General features: G+C 50.7%; 1 protein-coding gene across 1 annotated transcript in view; it reads left to right on the top strand.

Annotated features, from left to right (window-relative positions):
• Nucleotides 1-12848: 12848 nt before the first annotated feature.
• SLC2A11 (solute carrier family 2 member 11) overlaps nucleotides 12849-27503 on the top strand; it is a 16467-nt gene continuing 1812 nt past the window's right edge. Inside the window, exons 1-6 of the mRNA XM_029921587.1 lie at nucleotides 12849-12990; nucleotides 15940-16038; nucleotides 17378-17538; nucleotides 23183-23307; nucleotides 24333-24462; nucleotides 25013-25161. Of these exons, the coding sequence (XP_029777447.1) occupies nucleotides 12898-12990; nucleotides 15940-16038; nucleotides 17378-17538; nucleotides 23183-23307; nucleotides 24333-24462; nucleotides 25013-25161 (757 nt within the window). The 5' untranslated portion in view covers nucleotides 12849-12897. The remainder of the gene's footprint in view (nucleotides 12991-15939; nucleotides 16039-17377; nucleotides 17539-23182; nucleotides 23308-24332; nucleotides 24463-25012; nucleotides 25162-27503) is intronic.

Below are 27503 nucleotides of genomic sequence, written 5' to 3'. Positions count from 1 at the left end.
CAAATCCCGCCTCACTCCTCGACTCTGGCCAACCCGTGTCGGGGGACGCAGCGCGCCAGTATAGGGGGCGTGGCCCTGGGCCCAGTAACCAATAGGAGGAGGAAGCTGGAAGACGGGGGCGGGACAGGAGAGTGGGCGGGTGGGAACTCGGGACCAGTGAGCAGGCCCCACGGTTGAGCACGTGGCAGTTGTTGTGATGGCTGTAGTGGAGGCGCGCGAGAACATGTGGCCAATGAGCAACTGGTCGCTTGGCGGCAAGCTAGGGAGAACCAATAGCAATGACCTACAAGATCTTGGAGGCGGGACTAAAATTACACTGCGAGTGGAAAAAAGACAGGACCTAGGAACAGCGAGACCGGAAGGGGCGGGGTCATGCTGGAGCGTGGGCAAGGCGGGACTAACTCGTGTCTGGTACCCGGCCTCTGTGAGTACACCTAGGGCTGGAAGCGTCTATTTCCCCCACTGAGAGCCAGAGACAGTGCCACCTAGCCCACAACAAAGGAGGTGGTCAGCACAGATCCATCCCCCGCCTCCGCCTCAGTCCACTGGACCCCACGCCAACTCCCGTGGGAGATCTACCCCAGGGACGCCAGGGTGCTGACGCAGTCCAGAACAAGTGGACTGGCTGGAGAGGGCCTCATCATTTTGGTGGAAAAGAGAAACTCCATTTACTTCCTCATTAAGTCCATCGTTTACTGAACACTGATTATGTGCCTGGTGCTTTTCTGGATGCAAGAGATACAGCAGCCAGTAAGAGATGCTAACCCTTATGGTATGTATAGCCGAGGAGACAGGCAGTCATAGGCCAATGCTAATATGAGAGCTAGTGTTCCCAGAACCAGGAAATGGCGCAAATAATGCCAAGAGTGGAGGGTCGTCTAGTGAGCTGTCATGCTGGATGGGGTGCTCTGGGAAGCCTCTGTGAGAAAGTGACACTTGATTGTCACTTTAAAAAGGTCCCTGTGGTCACTGCAAGTACAGTAGACTGTCAGAGGAATCCATGAGCAGGGGGAGGCTGCAAGGTACAGCGGTGGCTTGGGCAGCATGGAGTCTGGAGTGTGGGGCTGGGGTGAGAGGTGGGTTTGTCCATTGATTGGACAGAGCTGTTAGAGAGGAATCAAGGGTGACTTAGAGGTCTGTGACACAGGGCAGATGGATGGTGGTGGCCTTTATAGATATGGAGAACGCTTGGGGAAAAGGCGGGCAGATGGAATACCATTCTGGCTTTGTTGACTTTAGGGCATCTGTGTGACATCCGCCTGGACAAATCCAAATATGGTGTTGGGGGAGAGGTTGGGCAGGCAGTCCAATTGTGGATGTCAGTCAACAGTACACCTGTGGCATTTGTAGCCTTGGGCCTGTGCAAAGCGTCCAAGGGGCAAGGCTAAATGGAGAAGAGAAGAGGCCAGTCCTGGGCAGCTCAGTATTCAATAGCCAGAGAAGGCAGGCCTGCCAGAGGAGGCTGGGAGGGGGCTTCCATGAGCTGAGCGAGAGAGGGCTTCAGGAGCAAGAAAATGAGAAGCTCACAGAGACATGGCCTGGGAACAGTGGGTTGCAGCCATGCCAAGGTCCATGTAACCAGGATAATGGAAGGTAGGAAGGAGAGGAAGGTGCCCAGACAGATGTGCCTTTACCAATATGGGGAGCTCAGGTGTGGACAGAAGTGTGGAAGATGAGGAATGCCCTGGACAGGGCCCTGAGGTTCCCAGAGGAGATTGGAAAGGGGGAGAACCAGCTGACAGTTATCTCAGGTATATCCCAAGAAAGTGAGGGTGCTAAGAGGGGTTCCCTAGGGAGTGGCTCCTGGAGCCACTGGGAGGGGAGGGAGAGGCTGGGAGCACTGAAGGGGAATGTGCATCTGGCTCCAGGGTGAGAACAGGTCTGGCCTAATATAGCAGGAATTGGACCAAGGTTCTGAGAGGTTTGGTAGTGGGAACAGCCCCGCTTGGACAGCCTCCATTTTCCAGCAAAACAGGTCAAGGTTACGTTTGAGTGAATCCCATCCCGTTGGAGGGTTACGGTGGAAGTGTGGAAGCAGGGTGGGAATGCAGGGCCTCAGACGCCAGCCCTGGTGCCTGCCAGGCACAAAAGAGCCACCCAGGGAGGTCAGGTTTCACCTCAGCTTGGGGAAGGGGAGGTATTCCTGCCTCCGGGCACTTAGCCACTTAGCAGAAATGGGGCCCTCCACTCAGGGTCTAATAGGAGGGGCTATCAATTGTGGAGGGAGGGTGTCTGTCTCCCCTTAGATTGGTGCTGATAAGGCAGGCACCTAGTTTGGGGACCAAAAGTACATTTCCTGGGAGGAGGGAGGAGGCTGGGCACCCAGGGTGGGTGGGGGTTGCCAGCTGGAGGGACATCCACAGAAACAGTGGCTGGACTTTACTGCAGATGCTACCTCCTTGGAACCCTGGGGAAACTGAGACCCCATAGGAGGCACAGCAGGGCCTGGGACAGACCTCCATTACCAGTCCAGGCTTTTCCTGTCCAGTCTCAGGTCCAGGGCAGGTCCACTTCTCTGACTCAGATACCTGCAGATAGTTGTTTATGAAGAGAAGCCCTGGGCACCAGATGGTCCGAGGGGACTGAAGATGCAGGCAAGCTGTGTATTGGACGCCAACATTTATTTAGCTACCTATCCAAAGCAGCAGGGCCAGCTGGGCCCACCCTCTCTTCTGGGCCAAGGATGTAGCTGAAGGAGGGAGAGCTTGTGGTCCCTGGACAAGGTGACAATGAGCCCTTCTCCTCAAGCTGCCTCTCTGGCCTTGCAACCCTGTCTGCTGCAGAGCAAGGAGCTCCAGGATCCCCAGATACGGGGACACCCAGAGGACCCCAAAATCTCCTATCCAGGCCTCAGTGCCCACAAACAGGACAGTTCCCACTGTATGCCCACCAAGCCTGCCTTCCTCCTCACAGGCCTCACATGCTAGGAGGCCCCCTCATCAGCCCCAGTGACAATCCAGAAACCTGGGGTCATCCATGCCCTGCCTTCCCCAGCCCCCTTGGAACTTGATGCTCCCATGGAATTCTCCAGTCCACCGCCCTTGTTTAATATTTATTTTTGGATAGGGGCAGAGAGAGAAAGAGGGAAAGAGGATCTGAAGCAGGCTCCGCGCTGACAGCAGCAAGCATGATGTGGGACTTAACAAACCATGAGATCATGATCTGAGCTGAAGTTGGATGCGGAACTGACTGAGCCACCCCGATGCCCCATCCAGTCCCTTCTCATCTCTGCAACACACCTCACCACCACCGCTGCTGCCACCTCCTATTCGGGCTTTGGCTTCTCTCTTCCAGGGACTGGCCCAGATCTCTGGTCCATCCATTCATTCATTTTCCTCCCTACCAGCCTAGATGTTCTGTTAAGAGAGGAAAAGAGGGTGGTGGAAATGCTCCCTACTCCAGGAAGCCCTCCCTGAAGGGACCAGAGCTGACCTATCTTTATCTAAGCTCACCTAGGACCCCATACACTTTATTTTTAAATGTATTTTATTCCAAAGGCAACACTTGCCTGTGGTAACAAACCTGAAGAATGAGAAACAAGGTGTTTGGGTTCATGTTGGAGGCAGCTGTGTTTTCCTTTGACAATACAAGGCCACCCCATCGTGACCCTGAGCCTCCTCTGTTGGGGGCTTTTGCTCAGGGTCGGTGAGCTCAGTTCCCACCCCCTTCCAGCACATGGCCCCCGAACTGCAGTGGGAAGGCCCCCTCCACAGCCCCAGCCAGCCCCTCCCAGGAACAGCTGTGTCCCCGTTGGCCCTTCCTGTCTGGGTCATGGAGTATTTTTAGCACCGAATCCGGAACCTTTTTAGCAGCAGCTGCTCATGGCCAGACTGCAAGAATGATAAACTGTCCAGGTGGGCTGTGTCAGTCTTGGGCCTGGTCCTCTGAGCTTGGTAGCAGATTCCAGGCTCTCCAGGAATTAGCAGGTCTCTGGTGTGGGGGGAGGGGGCTAGGGAAGGATGAGGTAGTCTGGGACAGAGGATGAGTAGCATTAGCCATACCCAAAGGGGGAACAGCCTGTGTAAGGGTCCTGAGGTGCCATGGTGGGGGTGCAGAGAGAAGCAGAAAGCGTGGCAAGGAGGAGGAGCTGTGTGTATTCTGAGGCTGAGCAGGGCTGTGTAGGCTATGGTCTCCGTCCCAAGGGGAATGAGGAGCCTTCAGAGAGTTTTCAGCTTGGTGCTAAGGTTATGTATGATCAGGTGGCAGCTTTCTGGAGGAAGAAGGAGACAAGAATAGAAGCAGTCATCTGCGTGGAGGAGGATGGCAGTGGCAGGGACGTGACAGAGTGAATGGGTCAAGGAGGCAGAAGCCACAGCCTTAGTGAGTGATTGGTAGAGGGGTGAGATGCCAAGGAGGGCCATGTTTCTGAGGGAGACTGCCCATTGGTTTGGGACCGGTGGAAATTGGGGTGCTGTGGGCCATGACTGCCCCCGGGAAGCCCTGCACTGGCCACCCAGCTTGGTCCTCCCAGCACCTTGCTGCCTATAGTGCTCTTCATGCCCATAGACATGCTGCACCGTGCTCTCTGTCCCCAGTGTCTGCTGTGGCACCAGCCACCGGAAGTCCTCGGTGATCTTTGAACCTCAAGAAGGTGGAGACCTTCTCTCCAGGGCTGGATCTACAGCCTTGGACCTACCACTGACACCTGACCCTGCCCAGCCCCTACCCTGGGTCTCTGCATCCTTGTCTGTGAACTGGGCTGGTCTTCCATATATGAGAAGTATATTTTGGTCATCTGAATGACCAAATATATCTACTTCTTATAAATCACAGTATCATGGATGCCTGGGTGACTCAGCTGGTTAAGCGTCCAACTCTTGATTTTGGCTTAGGTCATGATCTCACTATCAGGAGATGGAGTCCTGCATCAGGCTCTGCACAAAGCCTGCTTGGGATTTTCTCTCTCCCTCTATCTCTCTCTCTGCCCCTCCCCTGCTCACACGCTCTCTCTCTCTCTCTCTCTCTCTCTCTCTCTCTCTCTCTCAATATATAAATAAACATTAAAAATAATCACAATATTGGGGCACTTGGGTGGCTCAGTCAGTTAAGTGTCTGACTTTGGCTTAGGTCATGACCTTGCAGTTCATGAGTTTGAGCCCTGCATGAGGCTCTCTGCTGTCAGGAAAGAGCCTGCTTCGGATTCTCTGTCCCCCTCTCTCTCTGCTCCTCCCCTGCTTATTCGCTCTCTCTCTCTCTCTCTCAAAATAGATAAATAAACTTTTTAAAAAATCAATATTGTACTGCCACCTTGCCAACTAGATTACTATAACAGAGTGAGGAAACAGGCTCCGAGAGATTGAGTAACCTACCAGAGGACACTCAGCTAGAGAGGTACAAAGACACCAAGGTACCGGTGTTTGCTCGGCCACCAGGAGGGGTGATGGAAGGGGCTGCTGGGGAGGCAGTGAGCTGCCCCTACCCTATTGTTGGGGCATAGGGGTTGTTCACAAGGAGTGAGGGCCATCACCTGCAGGTGCCTGTAGAGGGTGCCACCAACCAGCCAGTGTCATGCAGCCTCAGACCCTTCTCCAGCCATAGTTAGGAGGCAAAAGCTCTTTGCTGCCTCTGGGCTTCTGGAAGTGTCTCCACAATGAGACTCTCCTCCCTCAATGATGCCTCTATGCTGAGCAGCTGGGGTCCCTGGCTCTTTGCCTGGGCCTCAGTTTCACTGTTTCTGACCCTCAATGGTTGGATGAGCTGGGCCCTTCCCAGCCTCAGCAGCCGGGCCAGCCTGAGCTTGTGCCCAGCTGTCCTGATCATCAGCAATTGCCCTTAATTCCTACTTCCTTCTGTGGCCACTGCGGGAATGTCAAAGCTCCCTCCCACCAGCCATTCAGAGTCCTCTCGTCTGGCGGGGTCTCCCCCTCCCCCGGCTGCAGCTATTTTCAGGCTCAGCACTGTGGGCGGTGTTTTGGGAGAAGCAGATTCTCTGCGGGGCAGAGTCAGCCAAATGGCAGGGCCAGAGATGCCAGGTCACCTCAAGACATGGTTAAAAAAAAACCCAAAAAACCTCTACAGCCACTGTGGGAGCTTCTGCCCAGGACCAGTGACTCAGGGCTCTGGGCAGGCGGAAGGAAGGAGAGGCTGGAAGGGCTGCAGTTCAGGCATGTCCACCTGGCTTGTACCCATCGACATCCCTGCCAAGCATCCCTGCTCACACACATCCAGGCCGGGTGCTCCCCATGCCAGGTGCTGGCCCAGCTGCGGGGAGGGAACACTCATATACCAGCGGGTGGGGACAAGAACCACGTGCCTGTCCTCCCCTGGCCACACCACCAGAACTCCCACCTCCTTGCCCTGCCCTTGGCTTACAAGAGCTACCGTGGCCCTTTTAACAAAAATGCGAAGTTAAAATTTCAAGATTAGGTATAAAAGGGCACATTGACTTAGAGAACTCAAACAAAACAATACATTCATAAAAAGCTGACAAATATCACCCAACACCGGAAAATCCAGGCAGAAAATCCCTCTGGGGTCAGAAGCCTGTGGCTAAGTGGTGTGCTGTGCCCAGGGCGGGCAGGGGTTGGTAAAGAGCAGCATGCATTAGCCAGGGCCCTAATGTGCCCTCTGCACAGCTGAGGCGGGGGGAGGGCTCGAGCGAAGGGATAAGGTGGACCCAGGAAGGGATGGGTTGCCTGTTCAGCTCCCACATCCCCACACTGTGGCAGGTGGCCCAGCCACAGGGGACTGGCCACTTTAGCGCCCTCCCCTCTCCCTCTTCCATGGGCCCTGCTGGGAGGGGTCCTCTCCCCACCAAGAAATTCAGGCATCAGTGCTTTAGATTCTGGCCTGACCACCAGCCCCACCCCCCAACTCCCGCCCTTCCCCTCCAGATGTGGGCACAGCTGTATTTTTAGAACAGTCAGCCGCAAGGACATTCTTTCCTTCTAATTAACATGGCTTCAGATTTCCTAGCTGCAATCAGTCTCATTGTTCAGTCCTCAAATATCAAAGGGTGGCCATAAGGGACAGCTGGTTGTAGCTTTCCTGCCTTATTTGCTTCCTAATTTTTCTTTCTTTCTTTCTTTCTCTCTCTCTTTCCTTCATTTCTTTCTGCTTTTCATTCTTTCCTTTCCTGTCTTTATTCTCTCTCCTCCTTCCGTTTTTTTTCTTTCTTCTTTCTTTCTTTCTTTCCATTTCTTTCTTCCTTCCTTTCATTCTTTCTTTCCTTTCCTGTCTTTATTCTCTCTCTTCCTTCCTTCCTTCCTTCCTTCCTTCCTTCCTTCCTTCCTTCCTTCCTTCCTCCCTTCCTTCCTCTCCTCTCCTCTCCTCTCCCTCCCTCCCTTCCTTTTTTGAACCATTAAATAAGAAAGAAGACCCAGAACTGGAGTGAATGCCTGCTCTGAGGAGGAAAGTGAAGCAGGATCTGGGGTAGAGCCTGCAGGAGCTACCGCCGAACCTGGCCCTCTGCACCCCAGCCCCTGCTGGGGATGCCTGACTGGGCCGCAGCCCCCTGCGTTCACACACCCAAGTGTAGGGCCTGTCTGGGACAAGTGCAGAGATCAAGAGGGCTCTCAGGGTGCCCAGTGCAGGGAGGGTCAACATACACAGTTAAGGGCCTGAGGACACGATGCCTGTGCAGTGGGCAGGTCAGTGACGATGTCCCCATTTTACAGGTAAGCAAACAGAGGCTCAGAGAGGGGAGAGGTACCTGTTAGAACTGCAGGAACCCCATTCGTGTTGGCTGCAGCCAGGCCTCTAGCGGCATGGAGTGCTTGGTGGTGGCTGACTGTCACCCTAGCAGCCTGGTGTCCAAGGTCAGTAGGCATCCTGACCTCTGCTGCCTTGGGAGGCTCCTGGTGTGGGGCAGAAAAGGAGGAAAGACTGTAAGGAGGAGGGGCCTTTGAGTGGCCTTGAATGCAGGGAGCTACAGGCTGTTCCCACACTGCAGCACTTCCTGGAAACCTGACAGAGAAGGAAATGGAGGCTCAGAGAGGGCCAGCCCCATGTCAAGTGCTAGGTACCTTAGCCTGTCATAATTGTCCCCCCGACACACATCCCCAGTGATGGGCTGCCCTTCTACTGGCCTGAGCCCTGGAGGAGAGGCCAAGTAGCCCCAAGATCCAGCCTGAGCCCTGGTCCCAGGGGAAAGGCACTAGCCCATATCACTGTCCCATCCCTCATGGAGCAGAGAAGGGAAGCTCACCACCAGGCAAGAGTTTCTGCCTAGCCCACCTGGTGCTCCACAGGCTGAGTGCAGAGACAGTGAAATCACCTTGGGGTGGGTGGAGGAGGGAGGCTCCTGGGCTCGGGGACACTGGCCAGGGCTCACGGGCCCGGGGTTTGTGGGAGCACTTCCCTCCCCTGAAGTGCCTCTGCACAAGGGAGAGCACTGACCCTGGCCTCTTTGTTTCCCAGCCTCAATAGAGTCCCCTAGCGGTGGCCGAGCTCCATAGTGCAGGCTCCTGCATAGCCTGGGCTTTGGCGTCCCCTCGTGGCCAGAGCGGGTCTCGGCGGCATCGGGGAAATCTTGGAAACCCAGAGGGGCGGGGTAGGCAGAATGGGTCCCTGGAGGGTATGGAGGCCAAATCCCTGGGACGCAAGCTCGTGCCAGTGCTGGGACCCCAGGCCCGGGTAACAGGCAGAGGCATTTTCTGGGACGGCCCGGGTCGGAGAGGCGGCTCTGCCGCGCCTGCAGGAGTAAAGAGCAGCAGAGCCAACTGGCTTGTGTTGGGGCGCGGACCCCCTTTGGAGTCGTTGCCAACTAGCTTTTCTGTATTACTTTCAGTGTGAGGAGCATTCCTCCATGATTCCTGCTGAGTACTAGGGGCAGATACCCGCCCGCTCTGGGCCTCAGTTTCCCTATCTGCAGTGTGAAAGGCCCTAGCTTGTAGGAAGGGGTGTGGGGGTATGGACTCGCACCACCGGGGAGGGCGATCGCTGGTCACCACTAATCCACAGGCTGCTACGTTCCAGAGCAGCTGGTCGCTGTGGGCAGGGCACCACTCCTTCCCTGCGCCTCACTTCTACCTTCTCAGGAAACCGACTAGGTGAGAATCAAATGCAGGAAACCAAGGGCTGGAAGAGTCTAGGGGTGGTCTTTGGACACTCCCGTCAACTTATCTGGCGGTGCTACTGGGGCTGAGCACCAGGGGTCGGGGTGGGCGGTGGGGGAGTGGGGGAGGGTGGGTATCTAGCAGGAGATCTGAGGAAGACCGGCTCTGACTTCCACTTCCTGCAGGGTTGTCGTGGGTCTATGCTTGACCTTGTGGAGTCTCAGGGACTCCTCCTCTGTAAAGAAGGCTGAAGCCACTCACGAATGGGTTGCTGAGAGGATTAGTGATTAGCATGGGGCCACCAACTACTCAAAACGTCACCCTGATACTCAAGGTTAAACTCCCAGTTAATGTTTGCTGAGGAGAAACCTCAAGCTTCCTGGGTTAAGGACAATAATTAATGGCTGGGGAAGCCAGGCACCAGGGTGCTGACTGCAGTGAGATGTCCAGGGGGCATTTCGGGAGAAGGGAGGGGCAATGGAGTATGGTAAGGGCAGTGGTCCTGCATACAGAATGAGAAACCCAGTTCTGAATTTTGCACTTAGCCCCTGCACACACTTGAGCTTTTACTACATAAGCACTGTATCCCTACCTAAGACATAGGTATGGTTTTGTTTATTCCCAAACTTTTAAGGCTTTATAATCTAGGGGTGCCTGGGTGGCTCAGTTGGTTGAGTGTCCGACTATTGAGTTTGACTCAGGTCATGATCACAGGGTCGTGGAATGGAGCTCCATGATGGGCTCAGTGCTGAGTGTGGAGCCTGCTTGGGTTTCTCTCTCTCTCTCTCTCTCTCTCTCTCTCTCTCTCTCTCTCTCTCTCCCTCCCCCCCCCATTGCTCTCCCTTGCTGATGGACCCTCTCTCAAGTAAAAATATAAGAAAGAGAGAGAGATAAAAAAAGAAAGGCTTTATAGTCTATGCAATTTTCTGTAACTTTATTCAGGCAGTGTTAATGATTCACTGAATTTTATGTTAATGCTGTTCCTCTAGTTTGTCACTTTCCACTGATGAAGCCATTCTGGTGTAAACCACAATTTATTTTTGTTTTCCTGATGATGGACATTGGGGTTGGTAAGCTTTCCAGTATTACAAACAATGCTGTATTTGTGAACAGATGTTCTCTTTTTAAATGTTTATTCATTTTTGAGAGAGAGAAAGAGAGATAGAGTGTGAGCAGGGGAAGGGACCGAGAAAGAGGGAGACACAGAATCTGAAGCAGCTCCAAGCTCTGAGCTGTCAGCACTGAGCCCGACTCAGGACTCAAATTCACGTACTATGTGATCATGACCTGAGCTGAAGTCAGACATTTAACCGACTCAGCCACCCCGGGCACCCCCATAAATTCTTGAGCATGGGATTAAGAGTTCCTCTAAGGCAAACCCAGAGGTGGAACTGCAGGAATTTCTGTGTTACTGGGTATTTGCAACTTCTGTTTGGGCATGCCCACATTGCTCTCATTTCCATTTCCATCAGCAGTGAGCAGTGAAACAGATTCTTGACACTTTGGTATTGTCAGAATTTGGCTGCTAGTCTGTTGTGTGAAATAATACTCTGTTGTGGACCCAGCTTGCATCTCCTGATTGCTGATACTGGCCAGCATCTTTTCATGGGGTTTTTTTTTTGGCCACTTCCATTTCCTATTCTATAAATTCCCTGTTCATAGACTTTGCCATTTTCTTGTTTTTATTGATATGTAGGACCTCTTTAGATATTCTGAGAATACTGTTACTTTTTTGGTCATATTCTTGTGGACCCTTTCTCCAACTTGGTAGCTTTTAATCTCATCTTTTTATGGTATCTTTTAACATAGATTTTTAATTTTAGAATTTCATTGTTTGTTTATTTATTTGTTTGTTTATTTTTTAAAGTAGGCTTCATGCCCAGCAATGGGGATTGAACTCATGACCAAGTGTTGTGAACTCATGATCAAGAGTCACATGCTCTGACACTGAGCCAGCCAGGCCACTAGATTTTTATTTTTAATGATGTTAAATCCTCCTAAGAAACCTGTATGTTTTATTTATCTTAAGGTTATTGTAGAGGCTGCTTTTAGGCAACCAACTTGGGCAATGGAAACCTACCCACTAGCTGAATACAAACAGGCCCATTTGGGGACCCACATCAAAATATCCATAAGCCCTAGCTGACCAATGGCTTACTTAAACGCAGGCACAGGTACCAAAAATAAAAAATTCCATAATTTCCATACCTCCACCCACCCTTAACTACAGCCCCACCCGTGCACCCCACCTCTTGGCTGACAGCCTCTCCTTTGCAGAAGGCTTGCTGCTCCTTTGTGGCATATTCAATAAACTTCTATCTCCTTTGTTCTGACTTGGGTGGATTCTTTCACTACCTGGGCCCCTGGCCTCCACCTGACTGGGCCACCCCACAATTACAAAAATATTCACTTTTTTCTAAAATGGCTGAAGTTTGCTTTTCAAATTAGGTTTGTAAGCACCCAGAATGGTTTGTATGGGGTTAGAGATTTGAGAGGAAGAATAGTTTTTTTTTTTAATCTAAATAAAATATTAGCAACTGAAACCAACAATGTGTTAATAACAACAATTAGAGGGCACCTGGGTGGCTCAGTCAGTTGAGCATCCGACTTCCGCTAAGGTCATGATCTCATGGTTCCTGGGTTCAAGCCTCCGTCGGGGTTTGTGCTGACAGCTCAGAGCCTGGAGCCTGCTTTTGACTCTGTGTCTCCCCCTCTCTGTCCCTCCCCTTTAAAAATGCATGGTCTTTTAAGAAACTTTTTAAGAGCTCAGCTGCCAAAACCAAACAAAAACCAGGAATGAGCAAGAAAGATACTGCAGTCTCCATTCCGGTGTATGTCCTATCACAGCCTTTGTTCTGATGGCTTCCTAAGGCCACTTTCAGGTATATGTTTCTATGACCACAAATAGCATCTTTGGCAAGTCAGGTTTCGGTTTGGCCTTTACCCAACTCCTGGATTCCATGCAGGGCCTGAGAAACCCTGAAAAATAAAAGATTAATCAGGCCCAGTGGACCCTGTGGTTCCCCACCTCCAAGGGCCAGCCTCTCACGCGATCAACCCAAGACCGGTTCTCTCCGCACGCCAAATTACTGCAGCCAAATCACTGCCTCTGCCAAGATTGACAGATGAGAGCGCTCCAGAGACTGGTAGGTCTGTCTTATGGTCCTTCCTAATTCTGCCCCTTCTCTAGGGGAAGGGGGGTGGGGGGGACGGCGGTGTACAATCAAAGGTCGTGCCTGGGGACCTGGGCCTCTCAGGGACTGGGGGTTCCTGGGTCGCGGCGGTGGGCAGGGAGGCCTGAAAGGGGTAAAAGGAAGCGTGGCAGAGGGGCGGGGTGGGGCAGCGGTGGAAGTCCGAGGGGGAACAAGGAAGGGACCGGCAGAGATCCACTCCGGGGACAGCCGCGGGAGAGGGGACGAGAGGCCAGAGCCAGGATTTCGAATGAATCTGGAGTGCTCCTGGGACCTCAGGGGTGGCTGCAAGGGGTTGGCTGTGGTGACCTCGGACCAAAGCTCCCTTCTGGTTTGCGGAGATGGGCCCAAGGGTTGGCTGCAAGGAGTGTGTGGCTTTTCGGCTTCAAAGCTACAGAAAGGGGGGAATGGAATGTGAACGGATAGGCCCTTACGGCCTAGGACCCAGGGGGCCTACTGGCAGGCCCTCACGCTTCTTAACATCTCTGTGCGCCTGCGCATGTGTCTCGGGCGCTCGCCCCGGGCAGACTTGCGCTTTGCGCGAGCCTTCCGTTTACCAGGGAGCCCGCAACGCCCACTGCGCTTGCGCATCCGTTTCTGCCTCTAAAATGGCACACACTGCTTCGACGCCTACTGCGCACGCGCCATCCTGCTGCGCTCTGCTCCAGAGAGCCTACTGAAATGACTGCACCGCCCTCCTCTCGGCGCGCATGCCCTTCCACTCGTTCGCTTCTGGCGGCGGCGGTCCTAAACCAAAAAGCTGGTCAGCTCAGGCTCCTGTTGCCGCGAAGATGGAGAAATGTGTACGTGCATGATGCCCCCCTGAGATTGGGAAAGGTCTGAATTCCAAAACACGCCCGGCCCAGGCGTTTCAGACGAGGGATTGCAGACCGGCGTGAATGCCCAGGCGCGGCCACTCTGGAAGGCTTAACGGAGGTGTGAGTGTACAAAAGTAGCTGGTGCTTGTTTGCACAGTGGAGTTTGGTGCTGGGCTCAGAGGAACAGGAGGTCGCATGCAGGGATGGTCTGGGGGCCAGTGCAAGGTTACATGGGGTCATGTGTCTACAGGATCCCACGCTAGCAGCCCTCCCGATGCCCGCGGTGATCTGGAATCCTCGGGCGGGTCAGACACACCCCGATAAGCAGCAGCCCGTGGGCACTGCGGTCCCGGACGCTTTGCCCGCTGCTGGGACTATTTACCACCCTTGCCTCACTCCCCAACCTTCAGATCTACGTGCTCCCTCTAAGCCCTGTCCTGATGTCCTTCACAGAGAAATGGGAGCAGCCAGAAGAGAACGACCATACCACTCACCTCCCGTCTCTGAGTGCCTCGTCCCCTTCCCCCAGTCCCCTCACTCCTCTGCCAGTCTGCGCTGATTTCCTTCAGATATCTACAAGTCACATTCCCCTGCCTCCCTGAAGTCTTTGTGCAGATGTCACCTTCTCAAGTTTCATCTCTATTCCCTGACCACTCTCCAAACACTCAACTCTCACCCTTCTCTGCTTCATGTCTCCATCACACCAGCTGTGTATTTTCCTTGTTCATTTGGTTTTTGCCCGTCTTCCCCAGCTGGAAGTAAAGGGCTGTGAGATTTTTGTCTCCTGTTTTGGTTATATCCATAGCACTTAGAACAGTTAATTTATTGCCCAAGTAGGGAGGCAAGAAATGTTTCTTCATTGAATTGATAATCACCATCATAGCTAATGTTGGAATGTTTTTCATGATCAGGCACAGGACTAGGCAACCTCTGTGAATGATCTCAGTGAGTTAAGCAATTTCCTGCTATCTTGGAGACTTGCCAGCATCTCCTTCCTGCCACATGAACTCAATTGTCACCGGGCTCTGTATCTCTCTTATTGATTGATTGATTGATTGATTGATTGACTGACTTAAGTTTAGAGAGAGAGTGTGAGCTGGGAAGATGGGTAGAGGGAGAAAGAGAAAAAGAGAGAGAGGAAGAGAATCCCAAGCAGGCTCCATGCCCAGCACAGAGCCCAGTGTAGGGCTTGATCACAACCTGGAACTAAGAACCTGAGCTGAAATCAAGAGTTGCATGCTTAACCAATGAGCCACACAGGCGCCCCCTCCCCCACTTTTTTTTTTTTTAGTAATCTCTTCATTCAACGTGGGACTCAAACCCATGACCCCAAGATCCTGAGCCACGTGCTTTTCTGACTGAGCCAGCCAGGGACTCCAGGCTCTGGGTCTCTTGCTGCTTCCTGCAGATCTTCGGTCTTAGTGGAACACTCATCTCTATGCAGCCCACATGGAGCTTTAACGTGAGTCCAGTGAGACCAGAGTCCTGGGTCCCCACCTGGTTTCCTCCTGTGGCTTCCAGCTTGGAAGGAAGCTACTTAGGACTTCTCAGAGGAACTTTGGGCAAGCCCTGTGATGGACCTGTCTCCAGAACTGTGGCAAGATCCTTGGCAGGATCCTGCCCCCTCCTCCAGAGCTCCTTTCTCAGCCTCCCCACGGCCAGCAGAATATCTTACCAAATGGAGAGTGCACATCAGGCTTTTGCCCAGTTGTATCTGCCCCGCAGCATCATTTCTAGCTGGGACAGGCACATAATGTTTGACAAAATGAATGCATAGTCGTCAGGTTCAGGAAATTCTTCAGAAAATCTTTAGCCAAACATACTTCCGCTACGAAATTGTATGGAAGTGTTTTTAAAAAACATAAATTTGACTTGTAGGACTTCAAGTTTGTGGGATGATTTGCTGGAACAAGAAAAGCAATATGATATTTACTGGGAAAAGGCCAAAGCTTTGATTTTTGTATAGTCAACTACTTCGGGAACACCTAGGAAGGTATCTGAGAGGAGCAGTTCAGTGCTGTGCCTTTTGGTCGGTGGAGAAGCTTCAGCATATACTGAATTTTCAAAAATTTTACCAGGCGTGTTATTTTGTAATTAAAAAATTATAAAAGGAAAAATATTAATAAGATTGTGATTCCCTAAAAAATATACCAACCTGATGAGACAGGACCTCAGGGCACTGAGTTCTCGTGGCTGGGTACGTTGAAGAGTTCTCCCTCCATCTCTAAGGGTATCGCACAGGGATGAAATGTGTGGTGCACATGTACCCTGGCTGGCCCCCAGCCCAGAGGTAGGCATTATTATCTCCAGGTCCAGCAAGGAAGTGACTCAGGACAAGGGAGTAAGGGCAGAACTGGCATTGGGACCCAAGCACTGCCACCAGCTGTGACCATTCTTTGCTGCTTCCTATGCCTCACAAGTCCCCACACGTGTAGGTCCATGTGGCCCCTTCTGTTAGCCTTATTGTGGAACTGGCTAGCAGGTAAGAGAAGAAGTCCCAGCCACTCTGTTGGAGAACATTTTTCTGGGACTCAGGGGCTCCAGTCCTGCTTGGGGCAGAGTTTCACGGTCCTGGGGCCCCAGCTCAGGGCACTGTGCTCTAGAACCACAGCAGGCCTGCCCAGGGACGGCCTGGCAGGGAGGACCAGAGCACTGTTGTTCATTTCAGGAAAATGTTCATGGGGGAGAGAGTGGAGGGTGAGGCACCAGCTTGGACCTGGACTCAGAGCAAAAGACTGGGCTTCCTGTGCTCCCTGCCAGCCATGTGACCTAGGTAACTCCTCTCCTCCTCTGTGCCTCAGCTGCCTCATCTGCACAGTGGGAGCATCAGTGCCTGGTTCCAATAGATTGCAGTGCTGTGATTGGTAGGTTCCAGCCCTGGGAGGGAGGTGGAGGCTGCTAAAGGTCACTCTATGTCCTCCCTTCTGTCCTCAGATTCAGGGCAGAGTCCTGCTCCTGACCATTTGTGCGGCTGGCATTGGTGGGACTTTTCAGTTTGGCTACAACCTCTCTATCATCAGTGCCCCGACGTTGGTATGTATTCTCTGTACCCACTGTCACCATCCCAGTGGGTGCTAGGTGAGGGGTGACAGCTGCCCACTGTGGGGCTTCAGGCCAGCATCCACTTCACTGGGATATTCCATAGGTCCTGTAGAGGAGCTCTACATCCTCCCTTGAACCTGCATGTCCTCCCGGGTCCCTGCTGTCAACAGATAACTCTGCCCAGTGACTGGGGGTCAGCCTTGACTCTGGCCCCCTCCCCACTCAAACACTGAGTCCTTCCTCATTACCTCTACCTAGCCCCCCAAAATAGAACTTTCTTGCCTTCAGAGGCTCCTCTTAATCCCCTGGATGGCCATTCTTGAGGAGTTCCCGCCAAGAGCAGGGAGGCTGGCCCTGGTCCTAGCTCCCCTGGACAGTCTTTCCCCCAGAAGGAGCTGACAGACATCAGGCTTGACAACCATTACCCTGAGCTGGCCTGAGTAGTGGAGAGCTGACCCAACCCTTAAACTCACTGCCCTCCTCACATCCTTCCTACATCCTGTTGGGATGCCTGCAAGTGAAGTGGGCCCGGGTCTTCCCCAAGTGCAATCATTCCTAACCATGTAGCCTCCATTCACTTCCCTGAAACTGCAGCTCTGGGGATGGGGCCCCAGGGTGTCCCAACTACCTGGCTCCAGGCTTGACTTGTGGCTGAAGCTGTGGGAAAGTCCTTTCACCTCCCCGCCTCGTCCCAGTCTAAACAGTGAACAAAGTAATGTGTGTCTAACAGAATACTTCTAAGGGCTGTCAAAGTCAGGGTCCCAGGGAAACAAGTGGCACCCTCTAGATAAACTGAGCAGATTTAGACACGACAAGGGATGATTTACAAAGGTTGAGCAGGGCAGAAAGAACGCATAAGACCAGGGAGAGCCCAGTAATGCCAGAGTTATTACTACCCCTACCCCCAAAGAGACTTGTGCAAGGAGCCGTTATGGAAACTAGAAGGAAAGAGCCATGTGGAAGAGGACCCCTTGAGAGGAGCAGTGACCTTTGGTTGAGTGTCAGAGCCAGCCTGAGGTGACCTTGGAACAAACATCCCTTCTGCCTCTCTCTGATATCCTGCTGGTGCTCACCATTGGGCAAGTCCAAGTCCAATAGAAAGCCAGTCAGCTTTCTACAGTGATGAGGGTGGATTCTTGGACCAAAAGCAGGGGTACAAGGGGTGAAGTGGACTCTGAAGGGCAAACAGAGACTGTTCCTGCCCCATGGCTGGGCAGCAGTATTGCTCAGGAGACTTGGTACCTGCTCTGCAGACGCAAAGTCCTGTAGGAGGTAAGGCTGATTGTGTCCAGTCTGTCCCTGGGAAGCTGACCAGTATCTTTGTCCACAGCACATCCAGGAATTCATCAATGAGACATGGTGGTTGCGTACTGGCCAGCCATTGCCCGACCACCTAGTTCTGCTTGTGTGGTCCCTCATTGTGTCTTTGTATCCCCTGGGGGGCCTTGTTGGAGCACTGCTTGCCGGGCCCCTGGCCATCATGCTGGGAAGGTAAGTGCTTTCTGGGTATACCCTGAATGCCCTTTGGTGAGAGGCGCCCCAGTCTGTGGGCTGAGGAATGTGGGAGAGGGAAGATGACCGATAGGCCCAGGCCTAGGTTAGCTCCCGGCCTCCTACCCAACCTGTACTTTCACCATGAGAGTCACATTTTCAAGTGGATTTGGTAGAGAGAAGAGCCCTGTGTCCTGAGCAAGGGAGGACTCCTGGTTTCCAGTTCCACATCTCCAGCAAGTGATATTGGACCATAAACAAGCATTTCCTTCTCAGGCCTCATTCCCTTCTCTGTATCCAGCTGATGCAGTTCTTGTGGTACAAACAACACAGACAGGCTCATAATAAATGAATGAAAGAATGAATGAATGGGGTGCTCGCTGGCTCAGTTGGTAGAGCATATGACTCTTGATCTCAGGGTTGTGAGTTTGAGCCCCACGTTGCATATGGAGTCTACTTAAAAAATTGTTTTAGGGCTCCCTGGGTGGCTCAGTCAGTTAAGAGTCTGACTTCAGCTTAGGTCATGATCTCACAGTTCATGAGTTAGAGCCCTTGCATCAGGCTTCTCTGCCATCAACACAGAGCCCACTCTGGATACTCTGTCTCCTGCTCTCTGCCTCTCCCCTGCGCACGCCCTCTCTCTCCCTCTTTCCCTCTCACTCAAAAATAAATAAATATTTTTTAAGGTTTTGTTTAAGTTTTTATTTATTTAAGCAATCTCTATACCCAGTGTGGAGTTTGAACTCATGACCCCGAAATCAAGAGTCACATGCTCTTACGACTGAGCCAGCCGGGTGCCCCTTAAATAAAAAATTTTTAGAGGGAGGCAAAGCATAAGAGACTCTTCAATAGAAAGAACAAACTGAGCATTGCTTGGGGGGGAGCGGTGGGGGATGGGCTAAACGGGTGATGGGCAGTAGGGAGGGCATTTGTTTGGATGAGCACTGGGTATTATATATAAGTGATGAATCACTAAATTCTACTTCTGAAACCATTTTACACTAACTTGGATTTAGATAAAATTTTTTAAAAAATAAAAATTTTTAGAAGTCTACTTTAAAAAGAGAGAGACAGGCTCAGACTGACTTGATCAAAAATTATAATAACTGGAAAGATACTGGAGTAGCTCACCTGGCTCAGAAGCCAGGTCTTAAGAAGGCAGGACCCAAGGTAGTGCTGAGGATCTCAACAGCCAGAGCATTGGACCATCCTTCTGGGAAAGACGCCTTCAGTGCATTAGCTCCAATGACATACACATTCTATCTCCACTGTCTTCATTCAAGATTCAGAATCCAGGAAGACAGATTATTATTGACCCACCGTGGGTCACCTATCTACGCCAGTGAAGCAGTGGAGAGAAGCAATGCTGGGCAGAAAATAACGAGTGGCTACCACAGTCCACCCCTTTGCTGGCCACCCTGCATGTGTGGAGCCCTTTCTCCCATGTATTCAGCTCCATGCATGCTCCCCTAATGTTCCCCATCCATCCCATCATGTACACCAGCAAATGTATTCACCTCTCCCTGAGTGAAACCCCTCAGAGCACTGTCTTGTCACGCCACAGAGCCAATTTAAGGCAAGTATTCTTTCTGAGTCCAGAATTTCCACATGATGACCCTGCAGTTACATCTCAATGTTCTGCAATCTACACAGTTAATGGCAAATTTACCTGCCCATCAAGACATCTGATAGGAGGAGGAAAGAAGAAAGAGTAGGGAAAACACTTATCAAGGAACACAAAAATAGTGGGTAAATTTATTTTGAAGCACATGATACAGAAACCCTGTAGTGCAGGTGGAGTTCTACTCTGTGGCTTTGGAGCTCATCCCAGGCTTTGCTTGCATTGGTGACTTCATCCTCCAGTTTTCTACTTTTGTCTTGGGCCAGCACTTCCACTGGTTGAGGCTCTTTGCCTGTCGGGGTGACCCAAATCTTCATTCTTGAGTGGGCTTGTTGGTCCCGATGGCGTGAGATCTCCAGCAGGTTGTTACACGAGGAGGCCATCTGCTTCTGGATGGTGGGACTTACAATGCAGTAATGAGTTCCATGGCACCAGCCCTTCTTCTTTCACTGATGTAAACTCCCTTTCTTGGATGCAAATTGCATCCATGTTTGTGTATTTATCAGGTTTATCTGTTAGGATGCCTTAAGCTGCAAGTAACAGACAACCAGGACTTAGTTGGCTGAAACAATCAGAGGTCCTTTGTCTCACACAGGAAGTGTGTAGGTGGGTGACTTCAGGGCTACCACAGTGCCCTGGATGTGCTCCTCTGAGAGTCCTTTGTCTTGTGTATTGGCTTTGTCCTCAGGCTGACAGCTGGAAAACAACAGTGCCTCACCCAGAGGCAACATAGTTTAGCAGAAGGGAGGTTTCTGCCTAGCTGATGTTTTATATCTAAAAGAAAAAAACTTTTCTTTTTTTTAAATTTTTTAAATGTTTTTATTTTATTTTTGAGAGAGAGAGAGAGAGAGAGAGAGGGAATCCAAAGCAGGCTTCAGGCTCTGAGCTGGCAGCACAGAGACTGACTTGGGGCTCAAATCCGCAAGCTGTGAGATATTGAGCCAAAGTCAGATAGATGCTTAACCGACTGAGCCATCCACGTGCCCCAGAAAAGAACTTTTCATAAAAGGTGCCATGTCTCACTGACCAGAACAAGATCACCAAGACTAGGCTAGATGGTTGGGTTCACACCTGAACCTTAAGGGGTAGGGGCACATTCCCAAACAAATTTAGGCTCTTCCTGCAAAATAGAAGAAATTAGCTATCATCTGATCATTGTTGCCCAAATATCTAATGAGAACTGGTACAGTGTCCCTACATGATAGCACTGGCAGAAGCTTGAAGGGAAGGAATTGAAAATTCAAATTCAGCACGCACGCCTGTTTCTGTTATAACAACTTGCTGTTCCATCCCCAGGGCGGGGATTCCGTGGAGCTCATCTTCCACCCAGCGGCAGACTGAAGTCCAACATGTGCTGCCATTTCTGGGGGTCAGGGTCGGGTGTGTAGGGTGGCAAGGTGGTTAGCCTGGAGATGGGAGGCCCATATCATTGATTCCATATGCATTTTCTTTTTTTTTTTAAGTTTATTTATTTTGAGAGAGAGAGCGCGTGCGTGAGACCGTGAGCGAGAGAGCGTAAGCACAAGCAGGGAATGGGCAGAAAGAGAGAAAGGGAGAGAGATCCTTGAAACGTGAGATCATGACCTGAGCCGAAATCAAGAGTTGGACACTTACCCGACTCAGCCACCCAGGCGTCCACCATGTGCATTTTCTATCCTTGTGATTCTACCTGCTTTATGAGGCAATGGAGTGACCCGCTGAGTGGGCTGAGGACCGCTGCTGCACGCTCTCCCAGGGAGGCTCATTCTGTCTGCTTGAGCCTTGGTTTTTAAGAGCCTTTTCTGCAGTGGCAGGGGGATTCTGGTGAGTGGAAACAGGGACCTGTATAGGTTCACATTTTGGGCTAATTCTGAGAGACCCATCTGTTTGATTTTACCTACACCTTCTTGAAACCAGTCTTTAAATCCTGCTTCATCTAAGGCTTTGACTATCTGACCAAACCCTTTGGAAGGGGGATAAAATTCCATGCTCAAGATTCTGTCTACAGGAAGGGTTTCACTCTTCCAGTATCTTTTAGGGCCACACCTGAGAGTGCTTTAAGGCCATAGCCCTACATTTCTGGCAAGAACTAATGAGCAGAGCCATCTGCAAATCAGAGTCAAGCTTTGTTTTGTTTTGTTTCAAACAGAAGACAAGAGGGCACCTGGGTGGCACAGTCAGTGGAGCATTCGACTCTTGATATCGACTCAGGTCATGTCATGATCTCATGGTAGGGGAATTGAGCCCCATGTTGGGAGTGTGGCTCAGTGTGGAACCTGCTTGGGATTCTCTATCTCCCTCTCTCTGCCCCTCCCTCTCTCTCTCAAAAATAAATAAACTTTAAAACAAAAAAACTGAGGACAAGGAAGAGGCCCTGGTGTGCCTTGGGAGAAGGGTGGCAGTGTGGTCAAGTAGGCATGCTGACATGAGTAACCTGCTCATGAGAGCCTTTGGGGCCGTATGAGGCATCACTTAAATAGCAATTGAATACTGCCGGGCACACTCAGCCTTAGCATAGGAGTGTTGTATGGCACCCAGTGCATGATGGGTACATAGCCACTGGGTGTCCTACAGCCTGGTGTTTATTCCTAATAAGATGGCTATTCACTGAAGTAGAGTGGCTGTACTCCAAAACTCTAGGTCTTGCATTGTGATTCTTCTTTTAGACAAGTACCATGGGCACTTGGAACATTACAGGGTCTCCTGGGTGTAAAGGGGGGAGTGGCAGAGCTCTTTGCACTTAGTTTGGACTCCCTAGAGAATACTCTTCTTGCTTAGCTCAGTTCTTGTGCACTTTGGAGGAAACATAATAACATATCTTAGCCTGTTGAACCTCAGGAGCTTCATTGATGCAGCAGCCCCTTCATTTTTCAGTTTCTACTCTTTGTCATGCTTGTACCTTACATGACCTCTAGTGTACTATTATAGTGCCTTTCTCCATGGCCTTTCAATATCAAGTCATCAAAGAAGTGGGCCAGCAGGATGCCCTGTGGGATGTGTAGCTCCCTGTGGAAGGGATTCTGGCCCAGAGCTGGAAAGCTGCAGGTCAGTAAAGGTGTATTACTGCCCTTACTAGGTGAAAGCGATGTGTTTCCAGTGTTGTTTTGTATCAAAATGGAGCAAAATGCATTTACCAATAAATACTCCACAGTTGAAGTACTTTATTAATTTACACCACCGAGGAAACCATATGGTTTTCATTTCTTTTTCTTTTTTCTTTTTTTGTATATGGTTTTCAATTGGAGTTACTGCTGGATCAAGTTTGTTATAATGTATGTCACTCTCCATTCTCTCCGCACAGGAGATCTATGCTTTAGCTCACATTCCGTCACCAGTGTGCTGTTGACTGGGCAGAATACCAGCCTCCACTAGGTTCCAGTTTCCCCGTTGGTATAGTGAGCTGTATGGTCTGCAGTGAGCTCTCCCAAGTAACTGTGTGACAGCACTTCCGTGCTCAATATCAGGAATCCCAGAGCTGATGCCTCATCATGGTGGAGCCGCCGACATTTCCTCTGCCTGCTTCGTGGTTTGCAGTCTGTCCCACTGAGCTAGGCCTGGACCATCCAGCCATCCTGAAAGCTTGGAGAGTGACTCTATAATACATGGAAGAAAATGTGAAGGGACTGTACTTGGTTTTCCATGCATCCTTTCCCTTACTCTGAAAGTCTCTACTCATCTTCTCTATGGTTTTATTGTGTCTGAGAAATCAGATGTTAGGCCTCCCATTTTACAAAGGAGTAGGAAGAAAGCAATGCTTAATCTGAAGAGATAAAGCTGTAAGACACAAATTTTGCACTCTGTGGTGCAGGCAGAAAGGAAAGGGACTTCAGGTATCTTGGGAGAGGAGTGCGCTTCTCAAGGCATGCCACGGGTGGTCTGTAGGCACAACATCCCTTTGTGTAGCTTAGGCTCCTTGACACAGTTCGCACATGTGCGCACACAGGTCTGATGGGAACTGGCTGGAGCGGCAAAGAGGGACCTCCAGGGAGGGCTCCCCCAGACTGGACATTAGCCTCTCTTGCCTGTATTCTATTTTCCCCCCAGGAAGAAGTCCCTCCTGGTGAACAATATCTTTGTGGTGGCCGCGGCGACCCTGTTTGGCTTCAGCCGCAGAGCAGGCTCCTTTGAGATGGTCATGCTGGGCAGGCTGCTCATGGGAGTGAGTGCAGGTATGGGGGCAGGGCAACCAATCCTGCCTCTCTCTTCCTGCTCATTCATGTATTCCATTTATTCATTCATCTCTTCTCTTTATTTCTTTCATCCATTCATGTATTCTCTTTCTTCACATTTTTTAAATGTTTATTTATTTTTGAGAGAAAGAGAGACAGAGAGGGCAGAGGAGGGGTGGAGAGAGAGGAAGACACAGAATCCACAGCAGGCCCCAGGCTCTGAGCTGTCAGCACAGAGCCCAACATAGGGTTCGAACTCATGAGCTATGAGATCATGACCTGAGCCAAAGCCAGACGCTTAACTGACTGAGCCACCCAGGTGCCCCATTCACAGTTTTCATTCATGCCCACCTCTTCTTTTGCAAAATGATTAAATATGGTTTAGATCTAAAGAAGGCCCAGAGCGCCTGGGTGGCTCAGTCGGTTAAGCCTCCGGCTTCGGCTCAGGTCAGGTCTCACGTTTGTGGGTTCGAGCCCTGCATCAGGCTCTGTGCTGACAGCTAGCTCAGAGCCTGGAGCCTGCTTCTGGTTCTGTGTCTCCTGCTCTCTCTGCTCCTCCCACTCTCATGCTCTGTCTCTCTCTGTATCAAAAATAAATAAAACATTTTAAAAAATTAAAGAAGGCTCATACAACTAGACACTTAAAGTGGATATAGAAACATGAAAAAGGTTCTAAAATTCACACAGGGTGTGAGTACAAACATCCCCAAACCTGTGCTAACAGAGGTTTCGTATTTGAACCACGCTCTAAGCCGTAAGCTTCCTGGCTCTCAAGGTACACAGGATGCATTCGTGGGTCTTCACTACAGAGGCAGAGTAGGCTGTGAAGGACCCCTCAGTTTCTGGGGCTTGTCATGTGAGGAAGCAGAGTTTTGAGCACATCCACCTGGGCATTTAGGAACACCCATCAACAAATCTCCTCTTGACTCAATATTGTTTATGTGGCCAGGTGTCTATGTCTATATTAGTTATCTATTCCTGTGAAAGAGTGTACTCTGAAACTTACTGGCTGTGCACGCATCTAGGTGTGAGCATCAATGTCCAGCCCATGTACCTCGGGGAAAGCGCCCCCAAGGAGCTCCGAGGAGCTGTGGCCATGACTTCAGCCATCTTCACTGCCCTGGGGATCATGATAGGCCAGGTGGTTGGACTCAGGTAAGCACCCGGTCTCCATGTGCACTGAGTGGTTTGAGAGGTGCTAGTAAAGGCCCTTCGCCTAAATTTCTCCTCTATCCATTACGTATTAAGGCATTGCTTCTTTGTATTAAGAAATCTTTGTATTGAAATCCTGTCTACACCCACCTGGCCAATACATAAAACTAGTGTCAGTCAACTACACTTCAGTGTGAATCACCATTTTGCATCCTCTCCAGATCAGGGAGCAAAGAACAGGTCTTAACAAGGGAGAGGGCGAAGATTTGGGCTTTTAAAGGGGAGCATGTCCTGATTATCCAGAAAAGAAGAAAGAGGGCGGAGCCCAGAGCTCTGAGAAGAGGAGTTGAGGGGGGAAAGTTGGAGGCAACACCTGGAGGGAGAGATCTTGGTGTCCAGACTCAGAACTGGTTTGAGGAAACAGAAAGCAATGAAGATCCTCTGCCTTCAGATGGGCAGGCAGGGGCCAGGTGGGTGGGTCAGGGAGTACAGGGCAAGTGGGCAGGGCTCTGGCAAGGAAGTACCTGGCTCCGCCTCTCTTTTGCCTCCCCAGGGAGCTCCTGGGAGACCCACAGGCCTGGCCACTGCTGCTGGCCAGCTGCCTGGTGCCTGGGGTGCTCCAGCTTGCCTCCCTCCCTCTGCTCCCTGAGAGCCCACGCTTCCTCCTCATTGACCGTGGAGACATGGAGGCCTGTCTGGCAGGTGAGTCCTTGGGTTCTCAGACCACCCGTGACCAATGGGCACATCTGTCTAGAGCATGTGAGTCCCCATTTCTTGGGTTTTATTTATCAGGAAAAAGCCATCCTCCTTTTTGTGACATCCATCCATCTCTTTAAAACTCTTTACCAAGGGGTTGTCCTAAATGCCAAGGCAGTGCAATAGAACAGATCTGGCCCTTGCCACCGGGAGCTGCAGGATGGTGCCAATAAAGAGCCCCTCCCCCCGCCATATATGCAAGATGAAACACGGTGTAAGACCTCACAGGCCCAAGGCCAACTGGGTGCTGATGGGCTTATTTATTAACTATGACCAGGGTAATGATGCCCAAGGAACAGCACCAAATCTTTGGCTTAAAACAATAATCATTTACTTCATCCTCCACTCACTTACTTGCTGGGCTGGCTGCATGACTGCTGATTTCAGCTGTGTCAGCTCATAGCATCTGGGAATCAGCCAGAGGTTAGCCAGTCCATGCTGGCTTATTACAGTGACAGCAGAGGCACAAGAAAGCAGATCCAATTGCACAAACACTTTTCAAACCCATGTTCCTCCACCCTTTCCCCCAACCCGTCCCCATTAACATCCCATGGCCAAAGAGAGTCCTGTCCCTGAACCCATAGTCAAGGGATGGGGAAGTCAATGGCATGTCCTCTCACATGGCACAGGGTGTAGATTTGGAGAAGGGTGAAGACCAGGGCCCACTCATGCACCCTCTCAGCTTACCATTGTGGCCACTGCTATTATTGATATCCCTCCCCTGTGCAAAATGTGCTCAATGTCATCCAGGACCCCACAGTCTCATCCAATCATGGCATCAGTCTTGAAGTCCAGGATCTTAAGATCACATCAAGTCTATACATGCCTTCTCTTGATCCTGAGACCTAGGCACTAAAAACACAAGTCTGCCCCTCTGAACTCAGCGCACAATGGTGAAAGTAGGACAGTGTAACCAGAACGAACCCTCATTTCCAATACAAGGAGTCAAAGAAGCAGGACACACCCACCAATCCTGATTCAGAGTGCTCTTGGGAAAACGCTGCCAGATCTCCCTGCCTTTGGGGTAGGGAATGTTCCCCAGGCCATAGTTTCCCCAGGTTCTTGCTTCTTCCCTCTCTGAAGAGGACATTGCAAATGTACCCATAGAAAGTTGGTACATTCCGATTGTCTTGGTCCCTTTTTCCCAGGCTGGCAGAGCTTGTCAATATAATTTTCTCAAAAACGATGGGATTTTTCTATGTATTTGATCAATGTGCCAAAAAGCCACACCCACTAGTCTTTCGGAGGCATGCTTCTCTCTTGAGACTGACTTACTGGAACTTGGGGCATGTCGGACTGCTGGGGACCAACACCCTTAAGCCTTACAAAAGCCCCTTTTTTCACTGCAGTGAGTCATTGCATTAAGCCACACCCTTAATTTGTTACCTTGCATCCATGGCTCACTGGCAGGAATCTGGATTTATCTTTGCTTTCAGGCTTTAACTTAATGTGGGCCTCTTTTTGCTAACTGGAGAGTCTAGAGATGAGAAACAGGTTTATTTTATTTGTTTTTTATTAAACAACCCTAGTGAGTTCTGGAATGAGTTAAATTTAATTAAAATTTAATTTTCATTAAAATTTAATTTAAAACTAAAAAATTTTAAAAAATTCCCTCTGAAGGTCTTTTGGGTTCATGTTTTAAGATTGTAAACTAAGAATACTCAGCTAATAGCAAGCGGTTCATGCTTTTAACATAGAGAGATCTCTTCACTCCAGTCCAGAAGTTCATTAGGCCTGTTTGTTTGTTTTCTTCCACGCTGCATATCCAGGCTTCCATTTTTCCAGCCTTCTCACCATCTTCTGCCTGGTCTTGGAATCAATACCATAGACCACACGTCTAGTATGGTAGCACCTACTCCTGGTACCAGTTAATTCATTAGTTATCTATTGCTGCCTAATAATCACATCCTGGTGGCAAACCAAAGAATCAATTACTTAGCTCAAGTGTCTGTGAGTTTTCTGGGGTTGGCTGATGTAGGCTGCACATAGCTGGGGGCTCTGCTGGTCTTGGTCACATATCCAGGTCAGTTGGGAATTGGGCAAAGTAAGGATGGTCCCAACGAGGCCATCTCTGCTCTTCTTGGGACCACTGGGCTAGCCCCACCACACGTCTTTATGGTGATGGGAGAAAAGCAAGTAGAAATGAGCAAGGTCTCTTAAGGCTTGGGCCGGAATTTGCATACCCTCTTTACAACCTCATTCTGTTGGCCAGGGTGAGTCACATGGCACAGCCCAGTGCCAAGGGGCAGGATCATTACTTGCTCCTTTTGTGGGGGCAGCTGCAAAAA

The sequence above is a fragment of the Suricata suricatta genome, chromosome 14 (genome assembly GCF_006229205.1).
Source record: "Suricata suricatta isolate VVHF042 chromosome 14, meerkat_22Aug2017_6uvM2_HiC, whole genome shotgun sequence".
Lineage (NCBI taxonomy): Eukaryota > Metazoa > Chordata > Mammalia > Carnivora > Herpestidae > Suricata > Suricata suricatta.
This window is presented reverse-complemented; position numbering and strand designations above follow the sequence as displayed.